Source organism: Lathyrus oleraceus, chromosome 7 (genome assembly GCF_024323335.1).
Source record: "Lathyrus oleraceus cultivar Zhongwan6 chromosome 7, CAAS_Psat_ZW6_1.0, whole genome shotgun sequence".
NCBI lineage: Eukaryota > Viridiplantae > Streptophyta > Magnoliopsida > Fabales > Fabaceae > Lathyrus > Lathyrus oleraceus.
Genome location: NC_066585.1, coordinates 331456283 through 331472785, shown reverse-complemented (window position 1 = coordinate 331472785; position 16503 = coordinate 331456283). Strand labels below are relative to the sequence as shown.

At 34.5% G+C, this 16503-nt stretch overlaps 3 protein-coding genes across 3 annotated transcripts; 1 reads left to right on the top strand and 2 right to left on the bottom strand.

Moving 5' to 3' along the window:
- The first annotated feature begins 5034 nt into the window (after window positions 1-5034).
- LOC127106514 (FT-interacting protein 7) lies at window positions 5035-8836 on the top strand. Its single transcript, XM_051043798.1, has one exon. The coding sequence runs from the start codon at window positions 5418-5420 to the stop codon at window positions 8550-8552; it is 3135 nt and encodes a 1044-aa protein (XP_050899755.1). The 5' UTR covers window positions 5035-5417; the 3' UTR covers window positions 8553-8836.
- An 11-nt stretch (window positions 8837-8847) lies between these two features.
- LOC127106515 (uncharacterized) lies at window positions 8848-15550 on the bottom strand. Its single transcript, XM_051043799.1, has 11 exons — window positions 15322-15550; window positions 15209-15247; window positions 14994-15085; window positions 13146-13395; window positions 12906-13025; window positions 12556-12631; window positions 12162-12370; window positions 11980-12088; window positions 11381-11473; window positions 10121-10281; window positions 8848-9532 (listed from the first exon to the last, which is right to left on the bottom strand). The coding sequence occupies exons 1-11, from the start codon at window positions 15475-15477 to the stop codon at window positions 8978-8980; spliced, it is 1860 nt and encodes a 619-aa protein (XP_050899756.1). The 5' UTR covers window positions 15478-15550; the 3' UTR covers window positions 8848-8977.
- A 153-nt stretch (window positions 15551-15703) lies between these two features.
- Window positions 15704-16232, bottom strand: LOC127103661 (NAD(P)H-quinone oxidoreductase subunit K, chloroplastic-like; the record flags this gene model as incomplete). The annotated part of the gene is made up of 1 exon (XM_051040907.1): window positions 15704-16232. A coding segment is annotated over one exon (528 nt), but the record flags the coding sequence as incomplete, so codon positions are not given.
- Window positions 16233-16503: the final 271 nt, after the last annotated feature.

Sequence of the window (16503 nt, the reverse complement as noted above, 5' to 3'; positions counted from 1 at the left end):
GAATCCCGAGATGTAGATTTCTTTGAAAATCTTATCACCAAGGATAAAGAATCAGAGTCAGTCGCAACTAAAAAATCTTGTTGAAAAGATTCCACTCGGATTGTAGAAATACAACCTGAAGGCACTTCTCGAATCATTGAGTCACAACCCGAGCCTAGGATAAGCAAAAGAGTCCGGAAAATAAAGAATCTAGGACCAGACAAAATTGATCCGCAATTTATTTCATTTTATCTAATTGAAGGAAATTGTAAGAATTTCGTGCAAAGTATTCCGGTCATTCTTCAATTAGGAGATGATCCTAAAACTTACAAGGAAGCAATAACTTCAAGGGACTCCTCATTTTGGAAGGACGTTATCCAAGATGAAATGGATTCAATTGTTTCAAACCACACTTGGGAACTTGTTGACTTATCAAAGGTATCAAGGCCCATTGGATGCAAGTGGGTGTTTAAAAAGAAATATCATAGTGATGGTACCTTAAACACTTATAAGGCCAAATTAGTGGCAAAAGGATTTAGACAAAAGGAAGGTATATATTACTCTGACACATATGCACCAGTAGCAAGGACAACCACAATTAGATTGTTGTTTTCCTTATCCTCTTTAAATGACCTTATAGTTCATCAGATGGATATTAAAACAACATTCTTAAATGGAGATCTTGATGAGGAAATCTACATGGAACAACCAAAAGGCTACGTGCTTCCTGGAAATGAACTAAAGGTGTGCAAGCTTATCAAATCCTTATATGGCTTAAAACAAGCACCAAAACAATGACATCAAAAATTTGATTCCATGAAACTTTCAAATGGATTTATTCTTAATTCTTGTGACAAGTGTTTATACACAAAAGTGTGCAAAACCACTGTGATATTTCTTTGCCTCTATGTTGATGATATGCTAATAATTAGCAACGATTTGAATGGAATTCTAGAGACAAAGAGGTTTCTAACTTCCACTTTCAAAATGAAAGATCTTGGACTTGTTGACACAATTCTAGGGATCAAAGTTAGGCGAACTAGTGGGGGTTATGAACTTAGTCAAACACACTATATTGAAAAAATGCTTGATAAGTTCAAACACCTAAAATTTAAGAAAGTAACCACTCCATTTGATCGTGTCTTCAAACTTCAAAAGAACAATGGAAGAGCAGTAACTCAATTGGAATATGCAAGTGCAATAGGGTATGTTATGTACTTAATGTAATTTACCAAGCCCGATATATCATTTGCAGTTAGTAAAATGAGTAGATTTACTAGTAATCCAAGTAATGAACACTGGAAGGCAACCACGAGGTTTTTTGGCTATCTACTGAAAATAAAAAAACTTGGCCTTCATTATGGTAGGTTCCCTGCCATACTAGAAGGACATACTAATGTGAGTTGGATATCTAACGTTGGAGATCATAAATCTACAAATGGATGGATATTTACACTAGTTGGAGGAGCAATTTCTTGGAAGAGCAAGAAACAAACATGCATTACTCTTTCGACCATGGAATCGGTGTTTGTGGCTCTCGCTTCCGCTGGTCAAGAAGCATACTGATTGAGGGATATTCTGTTGGAAGTTCCATTTGCTAAAGACTATGTTTCAAAGGTGATGATACACTATGATAATCAAGTCATTTTAGCAAGAGCATCCAGCAAAGTGTACAATGAAAAGTCTAGGCACATAGGACTTAGACATTCGTTTGTGAGAAAAATGATTAAGGATGGAATCATTTCACTCACCTATATACGAACAAGCTATAATTTGGCCGATCCATTTACTAAGCCACTGGCCAGAGACTTCGTAAAAACAACCTCGGGAGGCATGGGGTTGAAGTTTCTTGAATAAGAGTTCCAACAACGGCAGCAACCCAATCTTATTTGGATGTAAGTCAGAAATTGGATAATAATGTTGACTATTTTAAATAGAGAGTTGAGGTTTTCAAAACCTCTTAATGAAGTTCATAATCGAGGAAAAGTATCTCATGGAAAAGGATACAACATGAACTTCACCTATATGAATTTCGAGATGGTGCCGTCTCAAGTGAGAGTTGGAGTTTCTGTCATGAAAAATTCATGAAACATGATAGCATATGGCCATAAATAAGTGCTAAGCGAGATATGTAGAGGAAGAACCTTTAAAGAGTGTGTGTAAGGTAAAGTCGGTCTAATCATATGGATTAATGGTTTAAAAGCATTGCTACCTAATATTCCAATTAAACTTTGTGTTATCCTCACTAAGGTTAAGTTTTAAATCAAAGATACCTAACTGTATTAACACTCTTTATATCTCATTTTCTAGAATTAGTTTTGTCATTATTATAACAAGTGGGTTATTGTTGAAAATTATAACAATACTTGCCATGAGTATGTTCCAATATGACAAAAATGGGCAATTGAGTTAATGACAATAAATGCATTGCAAATAGTCCCACATAGAAAATGGAGCTAACATTAAAAGCATTTATAAAGATCTTGAAACATTAAACTCACCAAAGGAGTCAAAGAGGATAAGGTGTCACATGGACATATGTGATGGTCCCAAACATTATGTCACATGTTACATCCAAACAACTCATTACCGGTGTGTAGCCACCGGCGACACCGGCTCCGGCTCTGGGACTGGGTCCGAGGGCGTGGGTGTATAGGCGCTAATGGCGACTTGTAGGCGGCAGTTGAGCACTTTTGAATTTCGAATTCAAAGTATACAACACTTCATGAAGTGGTGCATTGTATTATCATAGGTGAACCATTGCAACATATGGTGAAAAGGTGTTGCTTCATCAAGAGATGCAAACTTATGAAACAACACATGCATGACCTATAAATACATGATTCTGAATTCGAAAATCATTCATTCAAAATCTGCACATCCTCTTAAATATTTCAGACACACTTCCTTGCATTCGAGTTCTTTACCTATCTTGTACAGACTCGATTAAAAGGCTGAATTATCCTGCGTATTCTTGTTTTCCGACTCTAAGACATCAAAGAGAGTGCTTGAAATACTTTTAAGGAAAGTGACTTTGTTCACGATTCAACCTGGATCCATTTAATCTTGTCAAAATTTCTAACATTTTCTATCTAAAAATATAAAAATGTTTAGATCTCTAAAGCTGAAATTGAAATTCCTATTTAGTCTAAAATTCGTGCAAGTAACGACTAAAAATTGGAGGAAAGTGGTTGAGTAAAATATGCAGAGTGGTGGATTGGGTCAGCTGAAATGGGGCTAAAAATGGGTTTTTGATTGGCTGACGAGTGTCAATTGTGGCTGACGGACGTCAACCCTCATTTTTCTGTATCTTCAAACGCCGACGACAGTGTAATACTATTATAATTTTTTTTCATTATCATATATCAGATTACATCACACTTTTATTTTTAAAATATTATTATAATTTAACAATGTCCGTATACTACCTTTAATTAAACTCTAATTTTGTATTAAAAAATTAATAAAATTTTGAACATGTGTCACATATTTCAAAAATGTATGTTATTTATATATAATAAATAAAATTGAAGAAGATTTTAATCCTATTAAAATCCTCATTTAATCTCTTGGTAGCAAGATAATAAATAGAACATGTGCTAATAAAATTGTCAATTTTGATATTTCTTAGCAAGGTCATTATTAGTGAGAAAATGGATATGATAGTGTCACGTTACTTTAAAAAATACGTAACACATAGACCTTTTTAGATAAAACTGTCACTAAATCCTCTTTCTTCTTTTACATAGACACTCTTTAATTTTCTTTCTAAAATAAAAACACATTTATAGTTACCGTATTGTTTTGACAAAAGCATAACTATTATGTCTGCCGACCATTTGGACGAAAGACATGAGCGGTTGAGTTTTGAATAATGCTGTAATAGATCCACCTTAATTACTTTGAAAGGGAAATATCAAAAAAAGGTGAATTCTACTTTTTTCTTTTAAAAATTAATTTGTATTATTCATCATATCATAGTGTTTGAATGTTCAAATTGTATTCCATCTGGCCTACCGCTATTTCATCTTTTATTATTATTTTATTTCATCCACCTAAATTTTATCCTCATCTTTAATTACACGTCATCATAATTGAAAACAAAAAACTACACCAAAACTTAATAATTATAACTTAACAAAAAATGTAATACTCATAATTTCGTAAATAAAAAAAAGTAACACTAAGGATATTTGTGGTGGTGGTGCTATTTTGATCGATGAGGCCAAACTTACTCAATTTAAGATAAAAAGAATTTTTGGTTCAATTTAATTTTAGATGATTTATTAAAAAAATCTAATCTGATCTTATTTAATTTTATATAATTGAATTTGAATCTGTTTTTAAATATTTAAATTATGATTACATTTTTATGAATATTATAAAATATAAAAAAAAATGTTTGATGTGATATATAACTAATAAATTAAAGTAACATTATAAAACAAAAATGATTGATTATGATCAAAATAAATAAACTAAATTAAATTAATACATAATATTAAAAAATAAATATCAATGAATAATAAATTAATAATGATATCAATGAATATATATATATATATATATATATATATATATATATATATATATATATGTATATATATATATATATATATATATATACTTTGTGTGTTTGTCGTTTAGTTTGACTTAAATCGATTTTAAAAAATTAATTTAAAATTCAATTTGATTCAAGTAATTTTCACAAAACATCATTCAAATAAAAAAAATTTAATTGGTTTACAGTTTTTACTAAGATTGATTTTAATTTGAATCTTAGATAACACAATATTAACATAATATTTATAATAAAATTTAATTTTTAATAGAAAATATTTCTTTATAAAATATACATAAATATTAATTATATAAAAGATAAATTAATAGAAATTTTTTGAAATGAATGAAACATTTTTTCTTACAGTAATTCTTTATTCCATTGGTACAAGTAATTTTTGGAACTAAAAAACTAATCATGCATGTAAATTACTAATTAGTCTTAAAGTTAAATAACCATATGAGTGTACTTACTTTTCATTCCAAAACCACTCCCCCTAAGCAAAGAGACATAGAAAGGAAGGTACTCACTAGAATATCCCACCTATCTATCAAAGCCATATGAATCAATCAAAGGGTCCACCAAATATCATCTCTCTCTCTCTCTAACAAATGTTTCTGTCTTCATACTCCAAATGAGCATCTCATCAACACCACTACCTCCTACTCTTGGCCCCTCTCTCCTATTCTCATTTATTTCTTCTTTTCCATTCCAACCAACTACTCTTTTCCTTCACCACTCACCACATGAAAAAAAATCTTCTTTTTTCTCACAAAAACATTATTATTATTGAATAATGAACCCTCCAACTCCAACTCCAATTTAGCTTCCTCATTCCAAAATCAATAGTTTCACCAAAATTATCACACCATCATTCATGATGAACAAACTAGTAGTAGAAGTTCATGATGCTAGTAACCTAATGCCAAAAGATGGAAAAGGTTTAGCCAACCCTTTTGTTCAAATAAACTTTGATGAACAACAAGTGAAGACACAAACCAAACACAAAGATCTTAATCCTTATTTTAATGAAAAGTTTGTTTTCAACATAAACACATCAAGAGATCTATCCCACCAAACAATTGAGGTTGTTGTGTTCAATCACAATGAGAAAAAACCAACTAGTAAAAAGAATCTTCTTGGAAAGGTGAGAATTTCAGGTAATTCTATTCCTTATTCTGAATCTGAATCTAGTGTTAAACGTTACCCTCTTGAACATTCTAAAGGTGATATTGCTTTAAAAATGTTTGCTTTTCATGACCCTTTTGCTAATACACCCCCTCCACCTAATCCTCACCCTCCTCCACAACATTCACAAGCAAAATCAAACTCTTATGCTGAAATTCTTGAGCCTGATCCTGATGAGGAGATTCCTCTGCAAGAAATCAACACTAACATACACATGGAAGATGAAGAAAGCATGGTTAGTGATAGTGAGAAAAAGAAGAAGAATAAGAAGAAGAAAGAAAAAGAAGTTAGAACTTTTCATTCCATTGGAACTGAGAAACCTTCTTCTCATGGTCATGGTCATGGTCATGGTCATGCTCATGGCCATAGTCATGCTCCTGCTTCTGCTTTTGCTCCTGTTCATGCTGCAAAGTTTCCATCTTTTGTGTCACCGACAGTGGAAACTCAAACAAGAGTTGATTTAGCAAAATCAGGACCCTCAAATGTTATGTTAATGCAGATCCCTAGGCAGAATCCAGAATATGCATTGGTTGAAACAGCTCCACCACTTGCAGCTAGGTTGAGGTATAAAGGGGGGAATAAGGTATCAACTACTTATGATTTAGTTGAACAAATGCATTTTTTATATGTGAATGTTGTGAAAGCGAAAGATCTTCCTGTGATGGATATCACAGGTAGTCTTGACCCTTATGTGGAAGTGAAACTTGGTAATTACAAAGGTGTCACAAAGCATTTAGACAAGAATCAGCATCCTGTTTGGAAGCAAATCTTCGCCTTTTCGAAGGAGAGGTTGCAGTCAAATTTACTTGAAGTTACTGTGAAGGATAAGGATATCGGTAAAGATGATTTTGTTGGTAGGATTATGTTTGATCTCACTGAGATGCCGGTGAGGGTTCCGCCAGATAGTCCTTTGGCTCCTCAGTGGTATAGATTGGAAGATAAGAAAGGGATGAAGATACATAATGGTGAAATCATGCTTGCTGTTTGGATGGGAACACAAGCCGATGAGTCTTTTCCTGAGGCGTGGCATTCGGATGCTCATAATATAAGTCATCACAACCTTGCGAATACGCGGTCGAAGGTGTATTTTACGCCTAAGCTTTATTATCTTAGAGTTGAAGTTATTGAAGCTCAAGATTTGGTTCCTTCTGATAAAGGAAGAATACCGCAAGCTTCTGTTAGGGTTCAGCTAGGAAGTCAGATGAGGTTTACAAGGCCTTCTCAAATGAGAGCTGTTAATCCGATTTGGAACGAGGAGCTTATGTTCGTGGCAGCCGAGCCTTTTGAGGAATTTATAATTGTGACGGTAGAGGATAAGTTTGGTCCTAACAATATTGAAATCTTGGGAAGGGAGATTATGTCGGTGAGAAATGTTCCGCAGAGAATGGAGACTGGAAAGCTACCGGATTCTCGTTGGTTCAATCTTCATAGGCCTAGTGCGGTCGGCGAGGAAGAAACGGAGAGAAAGAAGGAGAAATTCTCTAGTAAGATTCACCTTCGGATTTGTCTAGAGGCGGGGTATCATGTTCTTGATGAGTCCACACATTTCAGCAGCGATCTTCAGCCGTCTTCGAAACACTTGAGGAAGAGAAACATTGGAATTCTCGAAGTCGGGATACTTAGTGCCCGAAACTTGCTACCTATGAAGGGAAAAGACGGTAGGACTACTGATGCATACTGTGTGGCCAAGTACGGCAACAAATGGGTTAGAACAAGAACTCTGCTTGACACGTTATCGCCTAGATGGAACGAGCAGTATACATGGGAAGTTCATGATCCATGCACCGTGATCACGGTTAGTGTTTTCGACAATCACCACATCAATGGTAGCAGTGACAACAAAGATCAGAGAATCGGAAAGGTAAGAATAAGGTTGTCAACTCTTGAAACTGATAGAGTATATACTCATTATTACCCTCTATTGGTTCTTCAACCTAATGGCTTAAAGAAGAATGGGGAACTTCATTTGGCTGTGAGGTTTACTTGCACAGCTTGGGTTAACATGGTAGCTCAATATGGAAGACCTTTGCTTCCGAAAATGCATTATGTTCAACCAATACCTGTTAGGCACATCGATTGGCTTCGTTATCAGGCCATGCAGATTGTCGCAGCAAGGCTAGCAAGAGCTGAGCCGCCACTTCGACGTGAATCAGTTGAGTACATGCTTGATGTGGATTACCATATGTGGAGTCTCAGGAGAAGCAAAGCCAACTTTCATCGCATAATGTCGCTGCTCTCGGGTTTTACGGCAGTGTGTAAATGGCTTAATGACATTTGCACTTGGAGAAACCCGGTGACAACTTGCCTTGTTCATGTTTTGTTCTTGATACTTGTTTGCTACCCTGAATTGATATTGCCAACCATTTTTCTTTACTTGTTTGTGATTGGGATTTGGAACTACCGGTTCCGGCCGAGGAATCCACCTCACATGGACGCCAGGCTTTCGCAAGCAGAAGCTGTTCATCCAGATGAATTGGACGAGGAATTTGACACTTTTCCAACTACAAGACCTTCAGATATTGTGAGAATGAGGTATGACAGATTGAGAAGTGTGGCAGGTAGAGTACAGACTGTGGTTGGAGATTTAGCTACTCAAGGAGAAAGAGCTCAAGCTATACTAAGTTGGAGAGACTCAAGGGCTACATCTATCTTCATCATCTTCTCACTGATCTGGGCTGTGTTCATTTACATCACTCCATTCCAAGTAATAGCAATTATAGTCGGCATCTTCATGCTTCGTCATCCTCGGTTTCGGAGCAAGATGCCATCAGTACCTGTTAATTTCTTCAAGAGATTGCCTTCCAAATCAGATTCAATGTTTTGATGTTCAGATTGTATTCTCTCTGTCTTCTCCTATTGTGGAATTTTTGTTCACAAATAAATACATGAATAAACAAACTTGCACCATTGCACCCAAATCAAAGAGGGTATATACTATATAGGTATAATGTGCATAGTTCACTTCTACTTTCTTCAGCTAAGGCACACTTTCATTATATGTATATCCATGATTCTCAATTTCAGCTATCAAAATAAGCATTTCTTCATGCTTGTAATTGTAATAACTTTTATTAAACTATGAAATGATGTAGTTCCTATTGTTAACCACACCAGTCAAATCGTGCTGCAAAAGGATGATGTATGAATCATATCATATTATTAATACAACAACCGCAATTTTTGTAAATCAAAACTTTGGAATATCAATTACTCCATATAAATTTTGAAAAAGCAAATAGTAACAGCCTTTTATTGGGACCAAATAACACTGAACCTAAGACAAACTAATAAAGCAAAAATCGTCAAGATGCTGATAGAGATTCCACCCAAAAGAGCCTTATCAACAAAGTCCCACTTTTTCATGCTCTTTTCTCGCTTTATATCAGACCCTGAGGCAAGTTCACTTTCTACCCTTTTGTGTAGATTCTTCCGCTTCCTCAGTATCCATCCGAACAAATTCTTGTTGCTGTTTTGATTCTGTGGCAGCACTACAGTGTCTCTAGGACTATCTGTCTTCTCAAGAGTACTCTGACTGCAGCAGCTGTCAACATTTCCACAAGCACAAGATTCTGGTTCTTCTGAGATTACACAATTCTCGGTTTGGTTACAACAGAGGGAAGACATATCCTGATTAGGAACTTGTTTGTTCAAAGCTTTATTGTCACTTGGATGATTGATTGTCTCGATTACTTCCCCAAAAACTGACCACCTTCCAACAGATGTTATCTTTGCCATAGCTGAACTTCCAAGCATGTTGTCTGGAGCAATTACGAGAACTTGTATATATCCCTTTGTGTGACCAACCTTCAACATTAAAGAGAAAATTAATTAGATGTAAAAATCATAGACAAGTGTATAGTATTATGCAGAAGTCACAAGTTCAGAGTAAGTAACTAGTATGGACTCCGGCACAGACACCTGTATACACACACATATCCAACTACGATAATGTAAAAAACAGGACAACGACATCACTACATATACAATAGTATTTGACCTATATTTATTCAGCTAATATTAAAAAATTTAAAAATATTCTAATCATATTTATTATCTGTTTAATCCTTTTGTATGAGATTCGTCCAAAAAATGTTTAAGATGTGTTAAAAGCAAAGAAAAACACAGTTTTTTAAAACACTTGTCTGAATTATTCAACATGTGCCGTATTAGTGTCATATCAGTGTTGAGACAACGATTCAAACAGTATCATAAAATAAGAAGGGTTCATGACAATAAACTTCTTAATCAAGGAACTTCAGCAGGTTCATGACAATAAAAGGGTTTCAAGAATATAATCATGTGTATTGGTTGCAACAAATCCCAAAATTAATAGAATAACTTTAAGAACAGTGAAAATCAAATCATGATTCAAGATCTACAACACTTCCTTACCAAGTGAACCCCGTCAGATGCTATATCAGTAATCCAAATTTTTTCCACTTTGCCTTCCATTCCTAAGTATGGCGTGAAAGCTTCAAAGACATTTGTCAGTTCACGGCTTCTTCTCTTCACCACATTGCTTGGAACCTTTTTCATCCTTGCCGCAGGCGTCCCTATTCAAAATTTTGTCATTAATATTGTCTGTTGAAGACAAGGAAAATATTTCAAAATGAAAGTAAAGATGGCATAAGCATCTTGCACAAAGGGGCATATAGAAGAGCTTAATTAAAGCTTGTTTGAACTTATCTCATGACATAAGAACTTATACCAACCAGTGTTTGAATATACTCACAAAAATGATTTTATATAATAAGTTGTTTTTAAACGCATTTCAATAAGCTTCCCAAAGTAGCTTATGAATAACTATTGAAGCTCCCGATAATAATTTATTTAATAACTCTTTACTACTTATCCAGACCTTCCAAATTCTTTTAGGCCTTTTGGCCCAGTGGTAACCTGGATAGGCTAATTTTCAAGGCACCCAGCTATTAATCTGGTGAATACAAATCTGCTCAACAAAAAAAAAACACAAGCATCCAACTTAATTGGTAGAATATGATAAGTTCACATATTCTACTTAAACAGACAGAAAATATAATTTATCTCTGCAAATGTACAGCCAACTAAACTCAGATGATTATCGATACAAGAAAATAACCAAAATATCCTAAGATAGCGAGATTTGGGGAGGAAAAAAAGGCAAATCATGTATGTTATATCATTTAACCAAAAAAAAGGAGATCCACATTATAAATTTTTGGTTTGTAAGAATTAGAAAAATGTTTATGATAATATTCTTTGTCAGGAAAGTAACATAGTTCACCTAACACATATGCATCACTTAGTAATTATTCAAAATGAAGGAGACACTGTGTGACCCTTTATAAAGAGTATAGGCATACCATAGCAACTAGAAAAAAGTGTGAAATTGAAAATAGAATACATGAACTTATCATCAGTGTTTAATATTTAAGATTGCCTGTGGCCTTAAAATTATTAGGAGCACCCGTTTATTGCATGAGTGTGACAAAGGCAACCTAAATCTTCCCCCCTCCAAAAGGAAAAGAGCAACCAAGCCGTGCTTGCATTGCACAGAACCCAGTGAAGCCAAGATCCCTACCCTGTCTCTCCTAGTAGCTTGATACCTATTTTAGTTTAATCCTAAATAAAGAAGTTATGATTTTCAATATGTTGATGTGTCAGATTACACACCTGGTCGAGGATAAAATTGTGAAATATGAACTTGAGAGAACTTGTATTCCTTTATAAGGTTGACAGTTTGCTCAAAATCTTCATCAGTTTCACCTGAAAAGCCGAAAAAATAAGTGTTAGTATGATCCATGCACTATATTTTTATTATACTTACCAAATTATCTATATATCAATTCTGAACCATATTTTATACTTTCAAGATTAAGAGGATTCTGTTATACAATTCCGGTTGACACCACAATTATAAGATTACATCGGTTATTTCTTATTTATTATTATATTGATGTATAATTTTACATCAAGCTTAGAACAACTACTTACATGTTTTCATATACAATTATTCACAGCTTCAAGAATTTATACTCTAGACATTTGTTGCACATAGTAAAACATGTGACAGCCAGTGATACCCCAATTATAAGACTACATCAGTTATCTCGTTATTTATATTATATTGGTGTATAAGAGTATCAAGCTTAGAACAACTATTTGCATGTTTTCATATAAAATTATTCACAACTTCAAGAGTTATTGTAGACACTCGTTGCACGTGAAATTTCACAGCTTAGTAAAACATGTGAGAAAGACCATTCACTAACCTGGAAATCCACATATTATATCAGTGGCAATCTGCATCTCGGGCACAAGCTCAGTTAAGGTATCGACAACAGTCTTGAACTCACTCACAGTATATTCTCGATTCATTGCCTGAGACATTCAGATTAGTCAATATATTATTTAGAATACTGCCATCCACACTCGTCAATATTTTTTGACTTACACTCAAAATAGCGTCACTTCCAGACTGAACTGGCACATGCAAGAAGGAGTAAACACATGGATGCCGCAGAACCTCTGCTATCTCTTTCAAGTGCTCAAGGATAAAAGGTGGATTAGTCATTCCAATACGCAGCATAGTACTTCCATCTGCTGGTAATTCTGCTACTATGCCATTCAATAAAGTTGGAAGATTGACACCAATGTCACGACCTGTAAAACATCATGACCTAAGATACCATTGATGGAAAACTCAAACTTAACTTAAAACATTTTGAATAACCTAATTGCTTGGATGTATATGCACTGATCAAAAAGGAAATTTCTTCAAATCAGATCTATAAATGTCTTAAATTAGTAAAAGCAATTGAAGGAATCTGGCAAGTATTAGAAATTACCATATGCTCCGGTATCTTCACTGCTCAGCCATATCTCTTTAACTCCATCAGATACCACAGATTTTACACGCCCAACCTGCATTAGTGATGAATTAATAGATGTGAGGAAAATGAAATAATGTGTGCATGTGTATGTGAAATGTGAGGAAAATGAAATAATGTGTGCATGTGTATGTGAAATGTGAGGAAAATGAAATAGTGTTCGCACATGTGAGTGAGATGTGAGGAAAATGAAATAGTGTTAGCGCATGTGTGTGAGATGAGGAAAATGAAATAGTGTGTGTGAGCATGTGTGAGAGAGGAAGGGTGAGTGAGAGTATAAAACATAGTTCCACTACTAAAGTACTTACAAGGCTATCTACTGTGTAACTCCCTAGATGACCCCGGGCATGTTTTGTCTTGCAATAAGTGCAAGCACCTAAACAACCAACATTAATTGGAAGAATCTCAACAAATTTGTTCTTTCTCACCTGTTACAAAGGTTGAAAGGCATAGTACAACACACGATTTAAATAACATAATAAATATAGCAGAAAAGATATTATTTCCATACAAAATGAACAGAAACTATAACAAGTTCGAATTCATACCTTTGGAAGGTCTAGCGCTGGCAATGTCTTACGGGTCAAAAGCCGCACTTCATGGCCTTTTAAAGTCTCCTCTACAACTTCAACAACACGATCAATTTGCTGGACTCCTACAATGCTGATCCCTTCCAGCTCCTTCGCATCTCGACTTCCTTGAGGGACACAGCCAGCAACAACTAATGGTTTGTTTGATGATTTTCCTTTTGTTATGATGGTATCCATGGCAGATTGACTCGGGGACTTTACTGTGCAACTGCACCAGGAATTACTTTACATGATTTTCATACTTATATACAGTTTTCTAAAATATTATGCATTCATGCTATAATCACATAACCGGATGAGACATTGAGACCACAAAAAAGGGTATTAACATAGTTATTGGATCCTTTAAAAAAACATAGTAATTGGAAAGTGGCTTATAAACTCTTGAATCACAAACCTTTTGACTTGCAGCTTAATAAAACATAAGATATAGGGATAATCAAAGAAAGCTTTAAAACGGTTTGCACTTTGATTATTCACTCACCCTATTACTCCTACATATGCACTTTTAACCACTTAAAGGTATTAGAAGAATAACCTAGTTCTGAATTCTATGATACACTGACTGCAAGAAAGAAAAATAAAACTTCCAAAGAAACTGTTCGTCATCATTAAACTGATGGAGACACAGTCTTGTCTCCTTTAATAAAATGTACTCTTTAATCACTCGATTTCCATATCCTTTGAAAGAGAACTGATATTAATAGGAAAAGATTTGAAATATGATAGATTGATTACGTTGAGGAAAAAGGGCCCTTAAGAACCATTTGGGTATCAACAATTAATTCAAAGTGGACAATATTGTAATGTGTACGCAAGTAGCCATGCAGATATGAAACCCATGCTTATTATTATAGATTAGTAACTACTTTCCAATAACCTAATCAATTACTTTTTTACTTTTCTTGTCTATGCCATGAAGAATATATATAGATAAAAATCTACAACTACAAGAAAATACTATAACTAACTTTATCCCGGTAACAGAAATTTAAGTGCACTACTTGTCATGGTTTCAAATTGTGGTCCGCAAACGCAATTGCAGCCACAACAATGAAGATTTTGAAGTCTCTGCAATGGCATCACAACGACAATTTCAACTGCATCTGTTGCATTTTACTGCAATGTAAAGCTTTACAACGTAATCCCAAACACAATTTAAAACCATGTTACAAGTATTCAGCATTATAAGCAAATTATCGAGCAATCAGTTAATGCAATAGGTTCTGAAAGATACGTTTTCAAATGTTACCATTTATTTAAGTATGGTCTAGGGTCCTAATAAATAAGATCCAAGGGTAAGCCAAAATCTGAGACTAGTACATGGTAATTGGACCTAGAGACCAGTAAATCCGCATTTAACTTGTTAGGATCTACTCAGGAAATCACATTAAGACTCCACTGGAAGTGGGTAAAGGTATAATTGAGTGAATCGACCACATGAAGGAATCGGAAGTGAAGATCAAGTTTAGTTCATATCAAATTATCATTTCCTTAAAGATGTTGTCAAATAGTACTTATAGCACCGCAATGGCACCGTAGCATAGTTGAGTTTGAACAAACTGCTATTTTCTGCAATTCTCAATCGAAAACACTATCTGCAACTCTGTCAAACTTAAAGAAGTGGCATAATTGATATGCTCCAAGTTTCCATATCCCCTAGATCATTCCATCTTCCTATGAACTACATCTCAAAAATCATAGAAAATAACAAATTCCAGAACTAAGAATAAGCAATAGTATTCCCTCAAAAAATCATCAAAACAACAATAACAACAAAGAGAGATTAAGAGGTAAAACACTAACGTGTTTATAAGCCATAGATCTGCTTCATCAGGATTATCACTCAATGAGTAACCAAAAGCTGAAAGTTGACCAGCCATATATTCACTGTCACTCTGTTCAAATCAAACAATAATTACTTAACTAAGCTCGATTAATCGAATCAAAATTAATCGTAATCGTAATCACAAATGCTCTTAATTAAGATAATGCATAATTCTATGGTGAATTCAATTTACCTGATTATGAGAGCATCCAAATGTCTTTATGAAAATAGTCTGCGATGACAATAAATCATTAGAAATTTCAAAAGAAAAAACAAAGAAAAAAAATGAAAAAGAAGAAGATGAACCTGAGTGCCAGGGATTGAAGGTGAGGGTGAAGGTAAAAGTGAAGAGCGATGTTTCTTCGTCGTTCCAACGCCGACGGTAACGGAAGTTAATGGAGGACGGAATCCCGGTGGAGTACCGGTTCCGGTGCCGATGAGCAAATCTTCAATGTCCTCCATTTCTTCTGCTTCTGCTTCTGTGCTGTGTTGCCACTGCTCACACTCTCAGCCCTAATTAATCAAACTCCAACGTATACATTTATTCATATTTATCTATAACTTTATAAATATATTATTTTTTTTCTTGTTAAATATATTTTTAATTCCTCTAAGGTAAATTAGATATTTTTATTTTTCGTCTGTCTAAAAAATTTCGTCAAATAATCATTTTTTTAATATTATGCTATTTAATTCACTTTTTCGTTCGTCGCAGGATACTGAACTTTTTTATATTTCAAAAATGTGTCAGAGGTCATCTCTGAAATAGATGATGGTTGATAGAATAATCCTTGATTAGAATTGCCGGTATGAGTACTGCGTCCAACATAAAATTTGTGGTTGGTAGTAAAAGACCTATTCTCTCGTTGATAACTAATTGGATCTTCATCGATTTCTCGAGATATTTTCTTACGAAGTTTTGTTATAACATCTATAACAGCTTCCGGTTTAGGTGGACAGCCTGGCAAATAGACATCCACAGGAATTAGCTTATCTACGCCCCGAACAGTACTATAAGAATCGGTACTGAACATACCTCCTGTAATTGTACAGGCTCCCATAGCAATAACATATTTTGGTTCGGGCATTTGCTCATATAATCGAACTAAAGAAGGAGCCATTTTCATAGTTACGGTGCCCGCTGTTAAAATGAGGTTTGCCTGCCTAGGACTAGAGCCTGGTACCAGTCCATAACGATCGAAGTCAAATCGCGAAATTCATAGTTTTTACCGTCCATATTTTTTATCTTTAATATTAAATCTAAGTAACGGAAAGTGAAATGGCATTATAAGATAATAGTTGTTTCTAAGTTGATAGTTTTATTACTTGTCAAAATGAATTTTATTTAATTTAACTGGATTAAAATATAATAGTTTATTCTAACAAATTTCTTCTTCACGTTTCTCTCTCATTCCTTACTTATCCTTAAATCTCACCCCTCTCATTCTAAATCTTCCAAATATGTTCTTTTTCGGTCTCCCTCCATTG